The sequence below is a fragment of the Zootoca vivipara genome, chromosome 4 (genome assembly GCF_963506605.1).
Source record: "Zootoca vivipara chromosome 4, rZooViv1.1, whole genome shotgun sequence".
NCBI lineage: Eukaryota > Metazoa > Chordata > Lepidosauria > Squamata > Lacertidae > Zootoca > Zootoca vivipara.
In genome coordinates this window covers 90594992-90619093 of record NC_083279.1, presented here as the reverse complement: position 1 = coordinate 90619093, position 24102 = coordinate 90594992, and the positions used below count along the sequence as shown (strand labels likewise).

The following is a 24102-nucleotide window of genomic DNA, read 5'->3' as shown; positions in this document are numbered from 1 at the left end:
GCCTTAGGAAAATATGTGTTGGGAGAGATTTACATCTGCTTCCAGGTTAAATCTCAGACACCTTTTTAATCAAAATATGCTACACCGGGGGTAGCCAACGTGGTGCCCTGCAGATGTTGTTGGACTACAAACCCCATCATCCCTTATTGCTGGCCATGTTGGTTTGGTTGGCGCTGGTGGGAGCCAGAGTCCAACTGCATCTGAAGGGCACCACGTTGCCTACCTGTGAACTACATGTTGCAGCACGGGTGCAGATTATACAGAAGCCAAAGTAGAAATTCATCACACTGGGCAAGGTTATCAATTACAGTGATAATTGTTTGTATGAAACAATTACAATTGTTCGTATCCTGTGAATGTAAATGTTAGCACAGGAATTATAAACTGGTAGCCATATGATTCAGAATTTTGGCTGTTGTTATTTACTTATTAAATCATTGAGGGGGAGAAGAGTTTGACCCAACGACGCTCATTATGGACCAAAAACCATTAACTCACTCTTGGCTTAAGCGGGTACCAAATCATCTGCTTGTTCTGCCTGTCACCCCAGTCCCATTCTCCCAAGTCCAGCTCCACTTCGCCCAGGAAACTGTTACGCCCAAACGTGTCATTGTGCCACACGGAGACATTCAACCTCTGGGACGCCAAGAGGGCCCTGTCAACTTTATACTGCAAAGGAGACAAAAAGACAAAACAGACGCTGTAAGAATGCTTTTATCTACAGAACAAACATAAAACCTGCGTTAGAATCGTGAGCTGCAGATGAAGCATGCTATTCCAACGGAGAGGTGGGGGTAGATTGGGTTTACTTTGCCAGCATCTACCTTGCTTGAACAATGGTGCACTAGCAGAGCCAACCTGGCACTCCCTCCTGCCAATGTGTTTGCACCAAGCCCACCTCCCCATTATCCTCAGTGACTCAGCTGTAAGGAGGTCAGATAAGCACTGCTGCCCCGCTGTGCTGTCCTCTACTGGTTAAACCAAGCTATCATTCAGAAAATGAATTAGTTTACTGAGCTGGGCTCTCACATTCAAACAAACCATGCTTAGGCTAAACGAACCATGACTATGTGCTGCATTCATTCTGGTATTATAAATTATACAAGTTACCCTCAATATCTCATTGAAGACGGGGTTCAACGTCTTCTTCTTCACCGATGTTTTTCTTTTGCCCAGTTTGTACTTCTCTGGTAGCAAGTAGCTCTTCACATACCTAAGGAAATTTAACCACCAGTCTGGTTAACATAACATTTGAATCTGGAAGAAGGCTTTCAGGGAAACCCAAGTGCAAAACAGGCATATTTTGTCTGAACAGGCCAATCTTACGCTGGGAATTTCAAAAGGGAATCTATAATCACGAAGCACTCAAGTTTGTTCCCAGGCCTGAAACGTCAGAAACGGGATACCCGCTTGTGCAGGGGAGAATTTTTAAATTATTATTAAAAACTGTTCTGTGCAAGATCATTCCAGTCTTGCTTGGCTTCACCTTTTTATTTATATCATGCCCTACCTTCAAGTAGCTCAAGGTGGCCAACACACTTCTCCTCAGGAAGATGGTCAAATGATTTCAACACTGCTGGCTTCCACTAAATTTGTCAGTTTTCAAATGCTGGAGAAGGGGGCTCTCCCCCACCCCTGTCTGATTGGTTTTATAGAGTACAATACCCTGTAAATACACTAGTGACTACTACAATCAAGGAAACAAAAGATCTGAAAATAGCTTTACTGTACTTGCAAAATGGGCTAACTCTACTGCCCCTTGGAATGAATAATTTGGCGGAGATATCTGAAGAAGTGTGCATGCACACAAAAGCTCATACCAATAGCAAACTTAGTTGGTTTCTAAGGTGCTACTGGAAGGAATTTTTTTATTTTGTTTAGACCGCATTTGTAATGTTTGCTAGTTTGAAGTAATCTGTTTCAAAGATGCATCTTGGCAATTTTGTATTATATACATTAGTTTTGCATAATTGTGCTTTGATATAGATATGTAATTGAATACACACACAGAGAGAGAGAGAGGGGGGGGCATCCTCCACCTACACTTACGGATCTGAACGCTGCCTCTTAACATCTGCAATTGCCAAGTCCTTGCCCTGGGCGACGAAAATATGAAGTTCCTTCAGCTGCTCCACGTAATCAATGGCAAACTGGAGGTTTCCTTTCACATCCACATTCCCAAAGTCTCCGCTGTAGATGCTCATCACACTGGTGCTGACCTGCAGAAGTCACCGAGCAGAGAACAAGCCCTTTAAAAAAATCCTTATCGCTTCCTGCAGACTCTTTTAAGGTGGGAAATAAATCTAAGTTCATGGCCGAACTTCATCTACGCATAGCTGAAGGCAGCAAAGAAGAATTCAGAGTCCCTCTGCAGATGTCATCCCAGGGAGAGAGAACAGTTTATATTCAAATAATGGATGCTCATTTTCAAACCAGATGGGAAATCATCAAACACTACACATGCAAAGAGTGGTTTTGTTAGATGGAACCCAGAAAAAAATATATATTTTGCCCTCTGTTCTCAGATATGCTAGCAGGTTTCCTCCATCTGCCGCCCCTCCTTATCAATTTGTGCCACTTATAAATTTGTGCTCAGACCTGATAAATTATAAAGTGATTGGCAGCTCGGTTATCCACCATTATGTCATAGCACTTTCAGCATAACAACTGCTTTACAACCCTCATCTTGCTTATTCTCAAATGATGTTATGCTAGAGGTCACTATCATTCCCATTTTACAGATTTATTTATTTAAAAACTAAGAATCGCAAGAGGAGCTCACTTGAGTCTGCCCAGCAAATTCAGGGCTGAGATAGGATTTGGGTCTACTTTGAACTCTCATGGACTACTATAGGAAGCCAGAACAGGATCAGAATTCTGTATCAGCATATAGAATTTCACAAGGTTCATATAATGACTCCTGTTTTCTCTAGGATCAATAGGAATGTGCCTACCTATAGTTTGTCTATTCAGACATCCTGCCAGTTAAAAACCATCGTTTCCAATTCTGGTTATCACAAACCATGATCTCCCAGTTCCAACCAAACACCAAACCATGGATTCCTTAGCCATGGTTTGGCTGCATAAATTATTAAGTGACCAGGGTTGGCTACAGCTCCCTGCCAAGAATATCTTCAATGGCAAACCCAGGCTTATCATTTCACTGAAATAAATGCTTAGGAGCAGTAATTACAAATGCTCTGAAGGACCCCAAAAGGTTAGGCTGAACAGAAAATGGGAAATGAGAAGTTAATTCAGATAGCAAAAAGAATCTGGATGTTACAACTAGTTAACAGTCAACTGCAATAGCATCAAGCACAACACATCACAATATTAAACAGAGGCTCTGCTGCTACTGCAGAGTTAAAGAAAACGAATTATTAGCAAAAGCAGTGTTGTTAACTAAAGCTTTCGTCTACATACAGAAGACAAGGACGCCAAGCCAGAAGAGCCACTAAGATTGGTTAGCGAACTGGGGCTCTTCTTGATTCTGCCATGTGGGTAACTGCTGTCTGAAGCTGTATCTGTTTCTCTGTCATCGCTCTACAATATATTACACAAAGAGAAAAAGAAGAAGAAGTCTGTGCAGGCGTTCAAAAAGTGGTGAAATATATTGCCATGCGGCACACAATTTTAACAAAGTAGTTCTGCCAAAGTAGGCTTGCCATTCTGTGATGCAAAACTGTAGGGGACGACCATTAATGAATAGGCATGCAAGAACTTTGCCATCCTAAATATATAAATCACGGATATATTAAGAAAGAGACAAATGTGTGTTCAGTATATAGGCTGCCATCACTGTCCCTGGGCCAATTAGACACAAAGTCCAAACTCCTATTTCAAAGACAATACACTATTCAGTGTGGATGCCCTGCTTAGCTTTACAATTTAGCCTTTATGATTCAGACCAGGGCAAGCAGAAGTGCCATTCTTGGACTCCATTTCCCCATCAGCAGAAAGAGCCACAGCATCTGCTTTCATTGCCGGAGGTCCCTGGGTTCAATCCAGGTGAGGCTGGAAAAGGCTCACCTGAAACCCTGGAGAGCCACTGCCAGCCAGTGTAGGCCAGGGGTAGCCAATATGGTGCCCTCCAGATATTTGCTGGACTACAACTCCCATCATCCCTGGCCATTGGTCATGTTGGCTGGGGCTGATGGGAACTGTAGTCCAAGAAGATCTGGAAGGTGACGCATTGGCTATTCCTGAGCTAGATGGATCAACAGACTGATTCAGTATAAGACACTTTCCTAGTTTCCCAGCCATTGCGACCATTTGTCGGGCATAATGGGAGTTCCAGCTGACAACATCTGGAGGGGTGCTGCATTGTATGATTCAGGACACTGCTTGATACACTGCCAGAAATCCCCAAGACTCACTCCTCCACCTTGACCTCTCAGGAACAAGTTAAGTTAACAGTGTCAGAAGACTCAAGTCTCTGCAGTATTTCTCCTGAGCCAGTCAGCACTCCCTGGAAGTAGGCAGCCAAGATTCTGCATTTCTCAAACGAGCAAAAGACAAGCAAGCGAACAAAAACCCTTACCTCCTCCTGCGTAAATGTTGGGGCTGATTTGCTCATCCTTTTGATCTTTTCCGAATGTGAGAACTGGCTATCAGGGAAAGAAGGGGCTGTGGAAACTGGAGGAAAAAAAGCAGCAGTTCTTGTTTAGAGAGCTAATTAGATTCTAGTACGGGGGGGGGGATGGACACGAGTCATAGACTGCTTTTAGAGGGGGGGGGATGAAGAATACATTTACATGCATGAGAAACTTCAACATGCAGGGTGCACTTACGAGGAGCTGCAACACATATCACAAGGAAGCTGTAACGAAGGACATGGACGCAAGCTGTGCACGCCCTTCCAACATTTCCAGCCATCCTATACAGGGCACAATGGCCTCCAGATGTTGATTGACTACAACTCCCATTGGCCATGCTGGCTGGGATTGAATGGTGTATGTAGCCTGCAACATCTGCAGGGTGCCATGTTGGCTTTTGCACATTGTTTTTCCTGATATGAGTAAATTTTAAAAAGCCTCCCACACATGATACCCCAAGACACTAAAAGAAAGTGCAAGTATCTCCCGGTATTTCATGTTGCCTGCAGTGACTCTTTCTCTAGCCAGGAACTGATATGACTCTATGGCAGAGCAGGGTTTTCCTGCTTAACATATTAACTCCCCACCACCACCACCACCACCTAACTATTGATTTGAACCCAAGATTCCTCTTGCCCAGCTTCAGCACATCGTCCATTACGTGGCACTGGCTCCCCAGATATTTGACTTCAGGTAGTATTTCAAATGTCAGTACATGGAAATCTACAGTCGTGGGTTCTCAGTATCGTTGTTGGCATCTGTCTGTCTCAAGAGGAAATGGAATGTGCCTCCGGGGGTGAAGTTAAACTGCTGTGTTAGCAGCACCGAAGTGACCTCCCTTGGGCGCAATCCTGGGCAGTGTGTATGGAGGTCCTGTACTGCCCAGATAGAATCATAGAATAGAATCATAGAATCATAGAATCATCGAGTTGGAAGAGACCACAAGGGCCATCCAGCCCAACCCCCTGCCAAGCAGGAAACCACCAAAGCATTCTTGACATATGGCTGTCAAGCCTCTGCTTAAAGACCTCCAAAGAAGGAGACTCCACCACACTCCTTGGCAGCAAATTCCACTGCCGAACAGCTCTTACTGTCAGGAAGTTCTTCCTAATGTTTAGGTGGAATCTTCTTTCTTGTAGTTTGAATCCATTGCTCCGTGTCCGCTTCTCTGGAGCAGCAGAAAACAACCTTTCACCCTCCTCTATATGACATCCTTTTATATATTTGAACATGGCTATCATATCACCCCTTAACCTTCTCTTCTCCAGGCTAAACATACCCTAAGCCCTTCCTCATAAGGCATCATTTCCAGGCCTTTGACCATTTTGGTTGCCCTCTGGACACGTTCCAGCTTGTCAGTATCCTGTATCAGTATCAGTATGAGTATGACAAGACCCTCACTGATGTGGTTCAAAGGAAAGGAAAGCAAGATGTTTGGCACCAGCTTGGCTGCAGAGTTGCCAGAAGGAGGCATACAATGCACCACCCAACCATTCTTGATAGAAGGCTGAATTAAATGCACAAATTTTACCTGCACCTGGCAAGATGTGTGGGACTGTCCTTCTGCCCCCCGGTCCTATAGCTATAATGGAGCATTGTGCTATTCAGGTATATAGAGAGCCTTTTTCATGATGCTGCCAGTTCTTATTAACTGGGCCTTCCATTTCCCATCCAATATCACTATCAAGGTTTGATGCTGGAAGAATCCCAGGAGGCGGTTCTAAAAGGCTCAATGTTGAGGGATCTTCCCATTCCACAGCAAGTCCGTGAATTACAACTTGGTTACAAACAGGCAAATGGAACACCCCCACCCCTACGCTAAATATGCATGACCTGCTGCAGAAGTAGCTTTACCAAGATACAAGCCATTAGTAAAACAACAAGAACAAGAACAAACTCCAATATATTATTAGTCAGCCAATATTAGCAGCAACAAAAGAGTGTGAAGCCACAAAAGGTTTTAGCCACTGTGTGCAGGAAGGGACATTATTACTCACTTCCTAGAGTGTTCTCATCAGGCTGATCTGCTTTTTGATCTGGTCAAAATGGCAACATTAAATATTGTCACACTCCAATGCAACTATTGGCTGTGCTATAATCGCAGGTGATCCGGACACTTTGCATGTGGCGCCTCAGCTATTCCCCCCCCCCGATCTTCACTTCAAAATTCTTTGCCTACTGCATTGCAGAATGCAGAGACTGCCTTCTTGACTGTTGGACCCACGATTGGTCTTGTCCACTCAATCCGCCAGAGCCTGTCTTCACATGCAGGGGAGGTTCCTTACTCACCATGGGATTGAGACCCATTGGCTGCCCTCACCTGTTTCAGCTGGCCAATCAAAGTCATTTCCTGGGGAGTGGCTGCTGTCGCATGCTGACAGCTTCTAGGAGCCACAGGTGAGAGCCATAGCTGCCAAGTCTCCTGTATTCCCCGGGAAACCCCCGCTTTTCCAGCTGTTCCCAGCCCAAAAAACGGATTTTTTTGTTTTTCCCAGTTTATACTGGTGCGGCAGCCATTTTGGAACTGGGCGGAGCATGCTCAGAAGCGACTTTTGATGCTGCTTTGCCCAGTTCCAAAATGGCTGCAGCGCGACTTCTGGTGCGGTGGCCATTTTGGAACAGGGCAGAGCAGCATCAAAAGTCGCTTCTGAGCATGCTCCGCCCAGTTCCAAAATGGCGGCAGCGCGACTTCTGGTGCAGCAGCCATTTTGGAACAGGGCAGAGCAGCATCAAAAGTAGCTTCTAAGCATGCTCCGCCCAGTTCCAAAATGGCGACAGCGCTACTTCCAGTCTGCTACTTCCGGTCCAGTCCCTTATTGCTCACGCCGGAACTTGGCAGCTATGGTGAGAGCTGAGTGCAGGGTGGGGACCCAAGGTGGACAAACTATCCCAGAAGGAGAACAGCATATCCCCCAACAGAGGCACAACCCCACCCATACACCCAAACAGCACTATAGACACACAGATGAACATTACCCAGGAGTTTAAATCATGCAATACTCTTATCTAAAAACCTGGCAGGCAGAAAAGTCTTTTGCTGCTAAGAACGAAGAAACACTACTGAAGCAGGTTACATTCATGCAGGCACAAATAAAATAGTTACCATCTTCCGCACTAAGCATTAAATCTTCCTTTGGGAGGTTTACTTTTCCTTTATCTGTACAAGAGGGGGGGGAAACGTCGACATAGTTAGACATTCCTGCTGTTTAGGGAGGTCGCTGTGGGCTCTCAACATAGGCCTCTAGAGGTGGAAAGGAAAGATGCTAATATGGGAGCTTAAAGCCACAGGCAAACACTGAAGAAGCCTCTTTTTTTCAAAATATTATAGGGGTAAAGAAATGCACCTTAAAAAATGAGGCAGCCATGCCATTCTTTCTAGCACAGACTACATGGCAGTTACGTTGCGGACACCCAGGAGCCCCAGAAGTTGCGTCCGAGGCCTCGCAGGGTTTCTCCCGGAAGTTGTGTCGGAGGCCTCACAAGGCTTCGGATGCCACTTCCAAGGCCCCGCAAGGCCTTCAACATGACTTCCGGGGCCTTGCAAAGCACCAGAAGCCATGTCAGAGGCTGCCAAGCACCCAGCCTTGGAGCCCAGGGCCGCCTATAGTTGGTGCCAGTGCTTGCACAATCTATGTTATGCTGGTGCAGCACATTTCCCCAGAGGAATACCACTAAGTGACTTTAACTTGGTGCTACATTGGATACAACCCTTTAAAAAAATGTAGCTTGGGATACATAGACCTTCCAAAGGGAATTCTTAACAATGACAAGGCAGGTGAGAAAAAGAATTCATGGGAAACCTTCAGGGAGTATGGAAGATGTCAGACAAGTGTTCTTTTGCTCACTTGATGTGGCTGATGGTATGTCCTCTAGACTTTTGGAAGGGATCTGCCTATTTGAACTCCTTTTCAAAGCCTCCATTACAGGGTTTAGTTCTTCTTCCGAACCTGTTTCAAGACAAAAACACATGAACACTGCACAACGCACAGACATGTACCTTAAACAAGCATACCCCCCCCTTTTTTAAAAAGCTTTGGTAGGGGGGACGGGACCCACAGGTGTTTCAGCTAAGATGCTAAGGCAACCTTGGGTCGTCAGATACAGGTGGACTACAACACCTATAATTCCTGATAAATGGCCATGATGGAAGGCAATGATGGGGGTTATAGTCCAACAACATCCAGGGAACCAAGAACCAGGAAGGCTGAGCTAAAGTGTGAACTGGAAAGATTAAGCTGTTATGTAGCACACATAAATAAAAGCAGCCATCATGCTGCCCAACAGATGTTGCTGGACTACAACTCCCATGAACCCTGGCCCCTGGGCCATGCTGTCTGGGGCTGATGGAAGCTGGAGTCCAACATCTACAGCAGTGTTTCCCAAACTTGGGTCCCCAGCTGTTTTTCGACTACAGTTCCCATCATCCCCAACCACTGGTCTTGCAAGCTAGAGATGATGGGGGTTGTAGTCCAAAAACAGCTGGAGACTCAAGTTTGGGAAATGCTGATCTAGCGGGTACCATGTTTCCATTGCCTAGAGAGCACAGCCTCCTTCCTGAGCCCCAATTGACTGGCAAAGGGGAAGGCAGAATTCTAAGATGCAAATGTTAGCAAGCCTTTTGTGCAGCTGCAAAGAGGGTGTCTATCCATTGTTCTGGGAGATTATGGGAAAATACACATATGTGCAAAGCAGTATGTATGTCCTGCTTTTAATCCAAGGTGAAGGGTTGGAAAAGACTCTCGAGTCCCAAGGAGGTGGGAATAACTACCTTAGAGAAACAATGCAAAGGCAAATTGTTACAATGTGCCCTTGGGTTTATTGCACTAGACCAGGTGTGGAGGAACCTTTGGCTCTCCAGGTGTGACTTAACCGCAGCTCTCATCATCCCTGGCCATTGGTCACGATTTCTGGAGATGGAGCTGATGAGAGTTGTAGCTCAGCAACATCTGGAAGGTCAAAGGTTTTCCAGACCTGCAAAGGGATCCGGTGCCCAAAACACACTTTTTAAACCATAGGACTCTGTTTACACGGGGGGGCTGGGTGCACAGAAGAGCACTGTGCCACCAGGATACTAGGCACCTGCCACCTCAATTTGCCCAGAGGTATGTTTGTGCCATGTGTCTCTGCATCTTCTAGGTACCTAGCAATACCCCCGATTGAACAAGTTGTCCAATATTTGACATTGGGGGGGGGGACTAATTTTTACCATTCTGATTGTCTACTATTGATCTATTAATGTACTAAAAAATATTTTTCCCCTTAGGTTAATCTTCATAAAGCATACACACCACCCAGAGATAAAATCAAGTAATTCAAAAACTGCTCACGAGTTGAACTTCTTTGGAAACCCACAAAAGAATTGCGGCTTTCGTCTGAAAGGTTGGATTCAACACTCCTGGCATCTTCATCCTCTTCATTGCCATCAGCGTGACGGGTGGCAAGCAGCAGCTCAACCTGTCTTGTTTTAGGGGGGTCCCCCTCTTCTGTGCCTTCTTTTTCACTTCCACCATCGAGATAGGGAGAATCTTCCGTTTCTTTCCCTTTTTCATATTCATCCTCCCTCTTACCTGCCGTGGCAAGAGTGAAAGAATCTTCCTTTCTTCTTAGAAGCGGGGCTTCAGGTGATGCTAAGTTAAGCTGAATAGTTTTTTGGAAAACCGCATTCCTTTCAGGGGTGCGAGAAAACTTTTCTTGGTCTACGGTTTGGTTATCTTGCTTGAAAGCCTTGCCCTTGAGCGGTATTTTAACCTCGGTTCGAAAGTCGCTTGGCACGCTCTCAACAGACCTTTGTGTTTTTACAGCTAGACCTCCCTTTGCTACCTGAAATCCTGACTCATCAGTCATGTTCTTCCTGTCTTCATTGGACAGATGCAAAGGAGCACCAGAGATTTCTCCAAAAAGCTTTTCTAAGCTGGATTTGAATACAGAATCGTCTTTTTCTAGGGCAACAGATTTTGTTACAGTTTCATTTGCTTCTTGGGGAAGAAGGCCCGTCGTGCTATCTGAGCCATGGACACCATGGAGGTTCTCCTTCATTCTGATATCCAACCATCCCATTTCAGAAGGTTGCATCTGGGGAGTTTCTTCAAGGAGCTTCCGGAAGCCTGAATTAAATTCTCTTTGCTTCAACTTGGATGGGGCAATTGCCTTGTTTACTGTTTCATTAATCTCTTGACCACAGCCAATTCCCTGTGGGCAAACTAAATCTACAGTCCGATTAGACTCCCTCTCTGTTTGTGCCCCATGACCATTGCTTGAGTCTTTCTGGCTTTTTGGAAGAACTTCAGCATCTTCCTTAAGTAGGTTTCGGAAGCTGGCTCTGAGTTCAGCTTGCCTGAAATTGGAGGGAGCAGTAGCTTTTTCTATCATCTCAATTACCTCTTTATCATAAATTGAACTTGTGTTCTGATGGGGCTGTAATGAACCATGGGCTGGCTTAGGAACTGCAACGTCTTTGAGCAAAATTTCGGAGTTCTCCTTAAGTAGTTTGCTTAAACTGCCTCTAAGTGCCACACGCTCAGCCGAATTTGGTTTAACAGTTCTCACAACCATCTCTGCCACTTCTGTAGGTTGCTCACAGACATTCCCTTGAGCACTTACATTTTCCTGGTTTGAAAATGACAAAAGCACAGCTGCCTCTCCTGCTGGCCCACTCTGCATAGTAGTCAATAACTTGCCACTGTATTCATTTGTATCTAAACTTCGGTCAAGTGTCCCACCGACAGTCTCTTTTAGAGGACTGGCCATTTGGGGTGAAACAGGAATGATTTTTCTGGTCGCCTGCTCAGAAGACCTCTGCTGCAACTCCCCAGGGACACTGTCAATTTGTGCTTTCAAAATTCTCTCATTTGTGGGTGTTTTTGGCAATTCCTTCAAAAGAAAGGCTAGTTTGGCATTCAAATTGTTGCCTTGCCTCTTTGATGGAGCATTAGCTTCTGCCACTGTCTCAAAAACCTCATTCGTGGGAGAGTTTGCTCTGTTCTGACTTGTGAGACGAGCGTCAGGCCGTATCAGTTTTGGCGAAGGAATCTGGAAGAACTCTTCCTGAGAAGTAGCATTTAGATCCCTTTGGCCTTCTTCCCTGTTGGGAGATTTCCCGGATGCCAAATCTGAATTTTCTGTTAATCCAGATGAATCCCCCAAGTGCTTTTTAAATGCAACAGGTCTATTCTTGGGTGGGACATTTTTTTGTATTGTTCCATCTGTTTCCCAGGACTCCACTCTGCTATTTTTTGCATCTGCGTCATGGCTGCGTTCCATCACCTTATTAAAAAACCGCCTCTTTTCCAATGGCGAATGTGCTTGTTCAGAAACATCCACCACTATATGACGACTGGGTGAGGAGCTCTCATCTGAGGTGTCCTTAAGCAGCCTCTCTAAGTTAGTGACAAAAGCAGTGGTGTCAGCTTTTGGGGGAACCAAAGTTCTGCTTACAGTCTCTGCAACCTCAGAGACTTTCCCATCTGCAGCTGCAAAAACAGCCCCCTGCTGTTGATTCTGGTCACTGTAAGATGCTTGCACCTCTGTTGCTAACTCCACCCGTGGAACTCCTTTCTTGTCATCCAGAGGATGAGCCAGCAAGGACTCCTGGCATGCTTCTTTCAACAGTTTCTGCAGGCCACTGTTAAACAGACTGTGCTCCACTTTGGGTGGAGCATTTATTTTTTCTATATACTCTTCCACCGGACGCGCAGTCTTTCCCTCTGCAGGGGCAAATTCTACATTTCCTAATGGCACAGCATTCACTGATGGGGAGAGAGCTGTCCATCCTGCTTGTTTCGGGACAACACGGTTTGCTTCCAATACATTTTGTTCCTTCACATCAAATCCTTGGAGGATCGGTTTTTGCTGTTCACCTTCCAACACAGCCTGGCTAGTTCCTTCCCTGACTTCTTCCAACTCTTTCAGATACCTTCCTGTACTGCTTTGCCTGCCCCTTGGGAGAGTCACCTTTGCCTTGGTTTCATCCACCCCGCTCTGTGGCTTAGACCCTAAATCCCAAAAGTTTTTCAGGCTTTTGAACTGCGAAGGGTTGAGCATCTGAGCCTTTGACTCTTCATCTGCTTTGTCCTTTAAAGCGTGAATCTTAAAGTGTGGCTTCTGCTGCAGAACAGATGAAGCTCTCTCTGTTTCCAAACCGCCCGCTTGTAAACCTCCATCCTCTTTAGAGAGAACCATGTTGGGTCTTGGGCGCGAATTATTTGCATCCAGCAACTCTGTAAATGCATTATTCCTCTGGTCACTTAGGGGTATTTTGCCAGATCCATCAACAGTACGGCTCCCTTTGGATTTATCCATTACATTTGGTTGAACTTCTCCTGAAGGTAACTTAATGCCATTATCACCAGGCCCCGAGTCATCCACACCAATTTCAACTTTTCTGAAGGTTACTAAATTATACTTGCCTTGTTCGTTATCAGATTCCCCAGTAACGTATCCTGAGGATCCACCCACTGGTTTTATTCTGCTGCATTCCTCTTTACAGACTGGTATCCGGTTACTCCCAGGAGTGCTTTCACTTAATAGGGCTTCCTTATTTGCAAGCTTTGGGTTCATCGCCTCTCTTTCCCAGAAAGCCCTGATATTCTTGACTTTTCTTGGAACCTCGATCAGAGATGATTCTTTGGATTCACCTTGAGGTGAGGTAAGGAGATTCCCTCTACTGGGGTGCTGCATGGCTTTCTCATCTAGATGCCCAGATTCTTTTCCTTTGGGTTCATTAAACAGCTCTCCAGATCGTTGCTCAGAGTTTGCTCCTTCCGAAAAAGCTTTAACACCTCCCTCCCCATTAGGCGCAACATCTCCCCTTTCTGTTACTTTTCCAAAGGAAGAACCAACACTTTTCAAACCCAGCTTTCCCTTTGTATCTTCCAACATCGTCGGTTCTTTGCACAATGCACTTTTGTCCTCCGTTTCAACCTTGCCTTCCACAGCCCTTTCAACTCTCTCATTTGCAGGATGGCCAAAGGTCTGAAAACATGTTCTCTCATTTAAATGAATGCCCTGCCCTTGGGAGCTAGAAGAAGCAACCTCCCCTGTTTTGCTTTGATCTTCCAGTAACAGGCTGCCTGGACTTCCATCCTTTGTAAATGGCGACCCACTCAGAACGTTTACCATTTCATGGAATCGATAGTCCTTGCTTGTCGGCTCTTCTCTTTCACATACAGAAGAATGCAGATTTAACATATCTGAACTGCAGCCTTTATATTTTGTTCTAGCAGCAGATTCTCTTGCCTTGGGTATATCCATTTCCTCTGCAAGTCCCACGTCTTGAGAGATTTGCGGAAGAGTCTCTTTTTCTTCATCACTGGAACTTCTTTTAAACCAGTCGAGCACTTTAGTTATGGACTCATCGGCTGCCTTCAAGATCTCAGCAGTGTATTTGTCAGATTTTGAAACAGTTTTAGCACTCGGGGCCTCAACCAGAGCTTGCTTACCTTGTTCAAGGTCTGCAGAGCCAATTTTTGGCACCTGAGGGTCTTCTGTTTTAGGCAGCTGCTGGTCTGCAAGAGACAACCAATTTTTGTTGTTGTTGTTGTTGCAAAACTGCCTAATTAAAGAAGCCTCAGTCAATCAAATTGATTGTAACGAATGGGCCAGATCTGCATAAAATCAGCATACGACTAAGCAGAAGATGGTGCATTTGCAACAAAGCAGCTAGTTTCACAAAAGCATTTTATTCTGGATGAGAGTGGGGATAAAATGCCTCTTCTAAGGTCTTGCCTGGCATGTGATGTATTTACAATTAAAAAGGCATTTGTTAAAAAAAGGATTCTATTGTCTGATTGAAAAGATTTTCAGTCAATCGGTTAATCAATTCAAGGTTGCAGTTCCAGCTGAAAATACAAGCTTTCCCCCCCAAAAAGCAATCGATTTCTTTAAAACGTTAGCAATGATGGTAATATGCTTTTAAAAAAATGTGAACTAGTAATTATTGAGAATAAGGTGCCTCAACTGGAAACTATGCAAGCAAGGGAAAGCTCCCTCTCTTTAGTCGAGATTCCTGTATTGCAGGGGGTTGGACTCAATGACGCTCAGGGTCCCTTCCAATTCTACAATTCTATGATTCTATTCATGTTCTGCTTGAGGGTTTTCCGCAGGGATCTCACTGGTCACTGGGAAAGGCTGAACTGGAAAGGCCTTTGGCCTGATCCAGCAGTTCTCTTGTGTTCTTAACCAGGAAGTGGAGGGAGGGGACTGTAGTGCAGGCTCTGGCTGTACTTTCTAAACAACAAAAACCGCTAGAGGAGACCTCAGCCTCCTCCTTAAATAAGAGTTACTTACCAATTACACAAAATGCAAGCTTTGACCCTGTCAAGACCTAAAAACGTGCACGCCCCAATTCTGATATGATTTCAAATCAGTGGCAGCACAGCAGCCAAAGGAGTGCACCTTGAAGAAAAGGGATCAGCGAGTGTGTCGGGATGTGTTGATGGGAAGCGAGAAAATAAGCAAAGGGTTAGGACTTGAACTGATCAAGGTTAAGATAGTAAAAGCATTAGCGATCCCTCCAAATGGCAAGACAGCTAGACAGGGCTAGATGGGGCCCCGAAAATCTCACTAAACTATTTACTCACTAGGATATGCTCTATTTCTTACCAGCTGTGCTTTTCGAGGTGTCCTGTTCAAGGCTCGGAGGCTTAGTTTTGATCTGAGGCTTTGTGGTATGGCTTTGCTCTTCTTCCCCCACTGCGGGGAAGGTCTTGCTAGGAGATTCACTTGGAATTGTAGGTCCCGCAACAGGATGTTTCTCAGGCTGCAACGTGTTGGATGGCAGACCCAAGCTTTTGGCACCGTGAGAACCTGGAGCTGTTCCCTCTCCTTGGCTCTCAGCATTACCGTTTAAGGCTGGAGAATGGGCCCGAGGAGGCTTAGACGGGAGAGTCTGCCGACTCTGAAGCGCACCTGGGTCGCCCGCTCCATCCCCATTGGCCTTGGCGTGGTTGGAGTCCAACAAACCGAACTCCTTGCCCTCGTGCAACTCAACGCTCTGCGGGCCCTCTTTCCTACTGACACTGGACGAGAACCGGACCTGCTTCAGCCTCTCCAACGAGTTTTCGGAGAACCCTTCAGATTCACCTGGAGGAGGGGGGCTCTTCTCCGCAACACGTTCAAGGACGGTCGGGGCTGGCAATCCACTTTTACCGGAGGGCTCCAAGGTTTGGTTCAAGCGGAACACTTCGGAATCGTTGGAGCTCGAGCTCGAGCTGCGTTTCAGGATGCCTCTGGGCAGAGACCCCTGGCCGTTAACCTGCTTGATCCTCTTCGGAGCCTGGGGAAAGGGCTCTTCGCTCTTCAAGCTGACGTCTGATGTCTTGTGGATGTTTCTCCTGGCTTTGGGTACAGGTGGCTTCCCTGCCTGCCTCTGCAAGTCCTTCGGTTCTGCAGGAGCCTGCTGTGGATCCTCTACCCTGCTGTGGTTTGTTACGTCTACCTTGGGCTGGTTTTCTACCGAATGCGGGTCTGCAAAACAAGATGCAAAGCGCACAGAAAGCAAAGGGTAAAACACACCACATGTAAGGGACACACGTTAGTTGCAAAACAGGGAGGGGGGGAGGACATGCAACTAAGTATAAGCATTATTGCGTGTCTTGGGGAAGGAATTGCATCAATGTGCTTGTTAAAGTAAAAAAAAAATGCAACGTAACAAGGCAGGACCAGTTTAAGCTTTAACTTGGGCCTGATCTACGGACAGAGAACCATTCCACTTCATGCTGCAGGTTTCTGTGTGACTTTTTTGCTTATTATTTTTAGAGTTGCACCATGCCGTAAAAACTTCCCTGCATACTGCAAAAAAGGGAAACCTAACAATTCCTTGGGAACATGGAGTCATTGACACGACACCCAAAACATATTTTGTCTCACTTGGTCAAGTTTTCAGTGTCTCCGTAGAAACAACACAGATTATGTATTTAGAAATCTTCACCTTTCTCCACCGCCATTCCATGTTCAGGCTGCTCATTTTTTGCATTATCTTCTAGTAGAGTCGATTCATTAAATGGGTTTTTCCTTTGCTAGAACAAAATAAGAATGTTCCGCTTAACACTACAGTATTACCGGGGGGGGGGGGGAGAGCATGGGAAGGAAGGAAGGAAGGAAAATGGAAAACATAACAGCATGTTTTGCAGGTCACAGTAAGACAAACTACAGCTTGCCAGGACCACATGAACGTGCAGGCTTCCAGAGAAGGGGTTTTTACTCTAATGCTACGCAGAGTTAATCCAAGTTTTGGCTTCACACATTGGCCGAAACCAGACATGTGGTTTAGCTCTCTCCCTGCTTACCATTTAGCCAAGAATCAACCTGTCTTTTTCTTCCTGTGGTTTTAAAAGCATGCTAAGAAAATGGGTGGCAGAAGGAAATGGTCATGTCGAGGAACCTTGAGTTACTGTGACTGGGAGTTCCATGAACCCCCTGGGATATGAAAAATCTAAAACAACACAAAAATCTAAACTTGCATATATAAAAATGGGGCTTGAAGGGGGCATTTTTTCCTGTAAGTGGCAACCATGGAAACCCATTTATTTTTTTTCTTTTAAAGGAGGGAGGAAATGGCTATCATCCAAGGGTCCAGAAGTATAACCCGAGTTCTAAAAGGAGGACAACAAAAGCTGGCTGCTTTTTAAAAGATGAGGGAATCCCTAAACACACACACACACACACTACCAAGTGATGGGACCAGATCCATAATTTGCAAACGGGCAGCTAAAAAAACAAAGCACAGCAAATATTGGACACACAAATATGGGCCCTTATAAAAAGGTAAAGGGACCCCTGACCATTAGGTCCAGTCGTGACCGACTCTGGGGTTGCGCGCTCATCTCGCATTATTGGCCAAGGGAGCCGGCGTACAGCTTCCAGGTCATGTGGCCAGCATGACAAAGCCACTTCTGGTGAACCAGAGCAGCACACGGAAACGCCGTTTACCTTCCCGCCGGAGCAGAACCTATTTATCTACTTGGACTTTGATATGCTTTTGAACTGCTAGGTTGGCAGGAGCTGGGACCAAGCAACGGGAGCTCACCCCGTCGCAGGGATTCAAACCGCCGACCTTCCGATCAGCAAGCCCAAGAGGCTCAGTGGTTTAGACCACAACACCACCCACGTCCCTATGGGCCCTTATAGTGAGATATATTTGACTATTTACAGATCACTGCATTGCTTGCATGCTAGTGAGGCCCTCCCACTTCAATAAATACCAAAGTGTGTGGGAACGTATCCAATATCTCCAGTCAAACCAGAACTTCCAGCCTGTGACTGTTGCTCAGGTTTGACCATAGCTGCAGTCCACATTTCAGCTCAAAAGGTTGGTTGCTCCACTACTCTCTATGCAATTCATGTCAAAGTAATTTTATTGGGGGGGGGATACCAATATAGTTTCAAAGGAAGCTTAAAATGAACTCCCAACTGCTCATTTGTTGGAGCAAGGTACACTCCCCGCCTGATCCCATCAGCTGATGAGTGCCGCGATCATGCATGGCTCCAGGATCAGGAAGGGGGTTGCATTGAAACCCCTGTTAAAATTGGGTGGGAGGATTTCATTGAGAACCCCTTCATAATCCTGGAGCAAGCCTCTTTGAAGTCATGTTTTCAAAAGAGGCTCATCACCTGATGCCACTGTGATGTCAGCTGGCAGGCGGGCAGCCCACCCACCTGTCAAATTTGGCCTGGCAATTTAAGACCTGGCGGCTCACTGGGCAGTGTGAGGGGAGGTTCCCTGCCCCTGATGTAGTTAATTCCTTTGGCAGTAACACAGAGATCATGGTGTCCGTATTATTTTCTCATTGTCTTCCATCCAGGACACTGACAATGAACTCACCTTAGACGGTGAGGCAGCTAACTTCCTTGTTTTCTCTTGAGGCGCCTCTAATGTGTCAGAGGCTGCATAGAACACTTTGGGCCTGTAAAGAAAAAGAAGAACCAGCCCATTACTTGGAGGCTGCTATGCCACACACTGAAACTAGTTTAAATATCAGGGCTCCCATGCAAGGAACTCTAGGCATCTGAAAATATTTTAGTTTCAGCCATTATGACCTTGGAGCTGGGTGCACAAACCCACAAGTTATCCCACCCACAATTTATTTAATTGACACTCCTCCCTCTCACACACAAAGTCGCAAAACACCCTTTCATGCATAAATGAGGATTCAGAAAGGCTTTAAGTGACGACACTCTGATTCGTCATTTGCAAAAAGTGTTTGCGAGGTTGTGAGTCAATTGCAGAAAAATTCCAACCATATCCATATGAAAGTTTACTAGCTCTATATTTAAAAGGTCTCACTTTACACGTTACTGAGCAAGGCAGAGTTCCTGTGCTGAGGCAGTGCAGGGTTGTGTTACGCCTACATGACGCCGCAATCCTGAACATTCACATGTGCACACAAAAACTTTGCAAGACAAAAGAGGTCTTCAGAAAGCACTGCCTCCTGCCCCTATTTTCTATGCAAGTACCCAGAGCTTTAAACAAAGAGACAGAAACACGATATATGAAGGGGATGTTACATGGAAGATGGAGCAAGCTTGCTTTCTGCTGCTCCAGAGGGTAGGACCGAACCAGTTGGTTCAAATGCAAGGAAGGAGATTCCGGCTAAACATTGGTAAGAACTTTCTGATGGTAAGAGCAGTTTGACAGTGGAATGGAAGGTCATGTGGACTCTCCTTTCTTGGAGGTTTTTAAGCAATGGTTGGGTTGGGATTCTTTAGCTGTAATTCCTGCATTGTAGGAGGGAAGAATAGACAACTTTTGCAGTCCCTTCCAACTCTACAATTCTATGATTCAGTGAACAGAGCAAGGTTGCAGAACAATACACAGGGCCTTGCCTCAGTGATAGCTCACATACCTTATACACGGAAGGCCCCGGGGACCATCTAAAACCCTGGAGAGCTGTTCCACTACTCCATTGATAATACTGAGCTAGATGGGGCCATGGCTACGTGAAAGGTAGCGCCCCACCCTGTGTTCCTAAAGCCAATGATGGCTGTCAAACCCTCCTAACCAGATATAAGTAGCCACTTGAGAATTGACTGTGTTTGCAAAGGAGGGAACATGCCTGCAGTCCAGGTGTGGTTTCTGAATCATCTTAGCACGAACACCCATGAAAAAAGAAACAACACAAAACGGGAAGCAAAGTAAATCCAAAAGGTGCGGAAGTCAAATTTATGGAAACCAGTTGTATCCACTTGTTTTGGGCTGTCCTAGTGGTGGAGCATTAAAACTGCTAACACATTTGCAAAGCTAAGCAGGGTCTGGTATGGTTGCAAATTGGATGGGGAACCGCATGTTGAGATTACCCCATTGCAGGGGGTTGGAATCTTGGGGTCCTTTCCAACCCTATGAGTCTATGAGCAGACAACTCTTTTTCACAAATATCCATTATAATTACTTTAATTAACCTCCACCCAAACACTTCTGATCTTTTCCTACATTTATCCTGACAAGGGGTATTTGCTGTGGCGTATAGTACAATTTGACAGCTGCACCCAGGAAAACACCGCCACAGTTGACACATGGAGCCAAACACCTTTCTTCCACGCCTGTGCCATCTCCAAGCTTGACTACGCATAAGGGGACAGCCCTTGAAGTTTCATTTAGGAAGATGTAGGAGATGGGAAGCAGGCCTTGTTGCAGATCTGGAACCAGGAGGAAAATCATACCAAAAAAACCAACTGCTCTAATTGCTTCCATCTGACCAGCTTGGGTTGCTATGTACTATGAAAGTCTGGAAGAGAAGGGAGCCTCAGGTCACTTACACCCTTCAAAATAATAATAACACTTTCAGGAACATGAATTTCCATTGTCAGCTTTGTGTGACACACCTAAAGGACTTCTCACTTCTCTCTTCCCACCCACAAAAAGGTAGGTAAATACTACTCTGGAGAAAAGGAACAGTTCATAAAATTGACAGCCCTTCCCTCACTTTAAACAAGGGCGATTTTCATTTATTGCGGTTCACATCTAAGGCACATTCATTTCTAACCCAGAATGTCTAAAGGTGTGGAGGAGGCTAACATTTGCTCTAATAAAAAGGGGAGGGAGGAACTGTTCAGTGTGTGAACCGACTAGGCATTACCCATCATGCCACATATAACAAATAAATCTAACAGGCCACACAAAAAAATTAATATCTACAAGAGGAAAATAAAGGAGCCTTTGTAGGTTTACCAAATGATGCATTGAGGCAACAGCCCCACACCACAATTCTATTCAGTGAACAATACTGATATACCATGACAACAACTATTTACATCACCCACTGGGTTCCCTGGGACGCACGGTGTTGTTGTTGTTTAGTCGTTTAGTCGTGTCCGACTCTTCGTGACCCCATGGACCAGAGCACGCCAGGCACTCCTGCCTTCCACTGCCTCCAGCAGTTTGGTTACACTCATGTTGTAGGTAAAGTTAAAATACACAGTTAATTAAGTTGCAATGCCAAAGGCTGCAGTAGACTGTTTTCTGAATCAATTCAGCCAATCAACTGGTTTATGCAACACAGTAACAACAAAGTTATCAACATGTTTCTCTGAGTGTCTAACCTTTCATCAGATTTCCATTCCAGCTCTGCCTCTTTTATGGCACCCAGCAATTCTGGAGGCGTGAAAACTTCTTTATTGACATTGTTCACCCAGCTGCTCTTTGTCTTGTCTGACTTACATTGACTCAGTTCTGCTGAAACAAACAGGGGGGAAGGTTATCTTGCATTTTCTATGTAAAAACTCAAAACTACGGACACCAAGGAGCTATTAAACTGGCACACAATTAGGTACCCACCTTCCGGTCCGATTACCAGCCTGCTCAAGATTCTAAGTCTTAAAAGGCATTTCCATAGTTTCGTTACACCTGGGTTTTTTAAACAAGTGGTGTGTTTTTAAACATGCGAAATATGCTTTATAAGCACAAGCCATTGGAACAAACCCCGTTATGATAAATGGGATTCATGAAAGAGTTACAAAGGCCATAGAAATCCACATTAAGCGGAACCTAGACCCTCAACACAAGTCATTCCAACAAGTACAACAGCACCTTTGAATTTCCAGCCACCAAGAAGACATCTAAAAACAAGAAGAGCCTTCCTGGGCCAGGACAAAGGACAATCGAGTTCCACTTTCTACAGGAGCCCAGCAAAACGCCGTACTGCACTGGAGCATTGGGGCGGGGAGCCATGGCTAAACATGTCCCCCGCAAGGGCTCGTCTCCATGAATTGGCCTAGTGTATTTTTTAAAATGGCTGCCATCACTGCCTGAGGCAATGACTTCCCTAAATAAGTCTATGTGGTACTGCAAATAAGCATTTTGAGATACTTGGAACCTCTGCTCCCCTGGCCTCTCAGGAAGAACATTGCCGCAAGGTGGGTGGAGAGATCATCCAGGCTCCATCCATCCGTCGGCCAGAGAAAGGAAGAGCTACAAGGTGCTTCCTCCCTCCCTCCCTTCCAGAAAGAACACTGGACCCCAACTGCCATTTTGCACCGGGTTTGTCAAGCATGCTGCAGGGAAGTGTCCCTTGACCTGACCCATCAGCCAAGGGGCGACAGTCCGCAGAGGGCCTTCTCGGTAGTGGCACCCTCCCTGTGAAACGTCCTCCCTTCAGATGTCAAGGAGATGAAGGATTCCATAACTTTTAGAAGACATCTGAAGGCAGCTCTTTATCGGGAGACTTTTAATGCTTGATGTTTTAATTATGTTTTTAGGTATGCTGTAAGCCGCCCAGAGTGGCTGGTGAAACACAGCGAGATGGGCGGGGTATATATAATAAAATTGTTATCATTGGCTTGTGTGGGCTTGGAGAGTATGTGTGTGGATTTTGTATGGTGCTCAGTTAACTGCCCTTCATCCGAAGGTCTCAGGGCAGCCCACGACAATTGAAAAAGTTTAGAACAACCAACGATCATAGAAACAGGGTGGGTCCTAAAAAAATCTATGTGCTCTTGTTGTCAGCCAGCCATAAGCTACCTTGATGGTCATTTGATCAAAACTAATAATGAAAGGCGAGGGGATGTAAATCTTCTAAATAAAATTAAAAGATCCTAGAGTTTCAAGTAAAACAAAGGTTGCCAATAACTGTGCAGGTACTGTATATGATTTTTTAAAAATTTGTTTTTTAAAACGCTTCCAATCGTTTTTCAACATTTTCAATATTTTTTTTATTTTAAATTGTGGAATTTTGACATTTTGATGTTTGCCTCCCTGATTTCCTTTGGGAGGAATGGTGGGGTACAGATTCAATAGAGGACAAACAACATTTTTGGGCCCACAAATACAGCCTGTCACCAGACACATTCAGCAACTTATTTTACTGGATATTAGGTAATTCAAGCCTAATTACAGCAGGGACGTTTGAAGGCTGTGGCCACCAGAGAAGGCCTCTGCAGTTGTGACCCACAGGCACCATGTTGGCAATTCTAGGAAGAAACTTTCTCTTTTTTTAAAAAAAAAAGTTTTTTATTTATACTTTCCAAATTTATACATTTCATTAATTTTGCAATCATTTTAACATTTGACTCCTTCCCCCTCTTTGTGCGGTTCCTTAAATTTATTTTTTAATATCTTCTGCATATCCAAATTCATTTAATTTGCTCATTTAATTATCTTACTTTAAATATATACTCTTATGAAACAGAAGCTTATTATAATAATCCTGCCAATGTTTTTATCTGTTTGCAATTTATCTCTAAATATTCAATAAACCATTTCCATTCTTTTATAAATAGTTCGCTATCTTGATTTCTTACTCTTCTGGTAAGTTTCGCCATTTCTGCATATCCCGTAAGTTTTTGTATCCATTCCTCCTTTGCTGGGACTTCTGCTTCTTTCCAAGTGGAAAGTAACTCTCAATTAGGATCTCAGTCAACTATGTGTTAACTAGATTAAAACAAAACTAAGCAAAACACCCTAACATAAGCTTCACATTTTAAAGAAATCATAACAGGCAGTTAAGATGGTTAGACAAGATGGCGTCCAACACCCTGTGCAATTCTGTGATTCTATAGTATTGTTCTTGGATCTCTACACAGAGACCCAAGCACCTTTATTCACTTCAAAACAGATCTCCTATTTTTATTATTCTTTAAGTCAACAGTGCATACCTGTTGGAAACGGCTTCCTCCTCATGGATGCCCGAATGATGTCTGCTCCATGAATTTTCTCTCTATGCCTCCTGGACTTGGCTTCGTAAAACCACTGCCCGCTCATGTTCTTAACCTGGATCTCATCTTTAACTTTTTCACTTAAATGCCTGGGAGGGGGGAAGGGGGGGAAAAGATTATTACACATGCCTTGCAGCGGAGAAGGAAGCTCCACCGTACTGTCTTGGAAGCTATCTGACCAGACAAGGAACACACACACAATTATTTACCTTGCGTCATTTTCTTCTCATCGGATTGTGCTGGTGGTTTTTAAAGCCCATGTGAAAATTCATCAAACATTTTAGTACCAATATACATGTTTTATTTATTTATGTATAATATACACTTTCATTTTTTTAAAAAAACACCAAAAAACAATGTACGT

At 44.9% G+C, this 24102-nt stretch overlaps 1 protein-coding gene across 12 annotated transcripts in view; it reads right to left on the bottom strand.

The window, feature by feature from the left end:
* Window positions 1-24102, bottom strand: part of SYTL2 (synaptotagmin like 2) — a 61269-nt gene that overhangs the window by 5770 nt on the left and 31397 nt on the right. For 4 of the 12 annotated variants that reach the window (XM_035114528.2, XM_035114530.2, XM_060273890.1 and 1 more), the window contains exons 3-16: window positions 23679-23827; window positions 21129-21261; window positions 18415-18496; window positions 16522-16609; window positions 15195-16058; window positions 9923-14098; window positions 8441-8542; window positions 7699-7752; window positions 6593-6631; window positions 4541-4635; window positions 3424-3543; window positions 2050-2219; window positions 1111-1213; window positions 499-669 (exon numbers count right to left, since the gene is read on the bottom strand). In XM_035114528.2, coding sequence (XP_034970419.2) covers window positions 499-669; window positions 1111-1213; window positions 2050-2219; window positions 3424-3543; window positions 4541-4635; window positions 6593-6631; window positions 7699-7752; window positions 8441-8542; window positions 9923-14098; window positions 15195-16058; window positions 16522-16609; window positions 18415-18496; window positions 21129-21261; window positions 23679-23827 — 6346 coding nt within the window. The remainder of the gene's footprint in view (window positions 1-498; window positions 670-1110; window positions 1214-2049; window positions 2220-3423; window positions 3544-4540; window positions 4636-6592; window positions 6632-7698; window positions 7753-8440; window positions 8543-9922; window positions 14099-15194; window positions 16059-16521; window positions 16610-18414; window positions 18497-21128; window positions 21262-23678; window positions 23828-24102) is intronic. The other 8 variants (XM_060273891.1, XM_060273897.1, XM_060273893.1 and 5 more) reach the window with 8 other exon arrangements.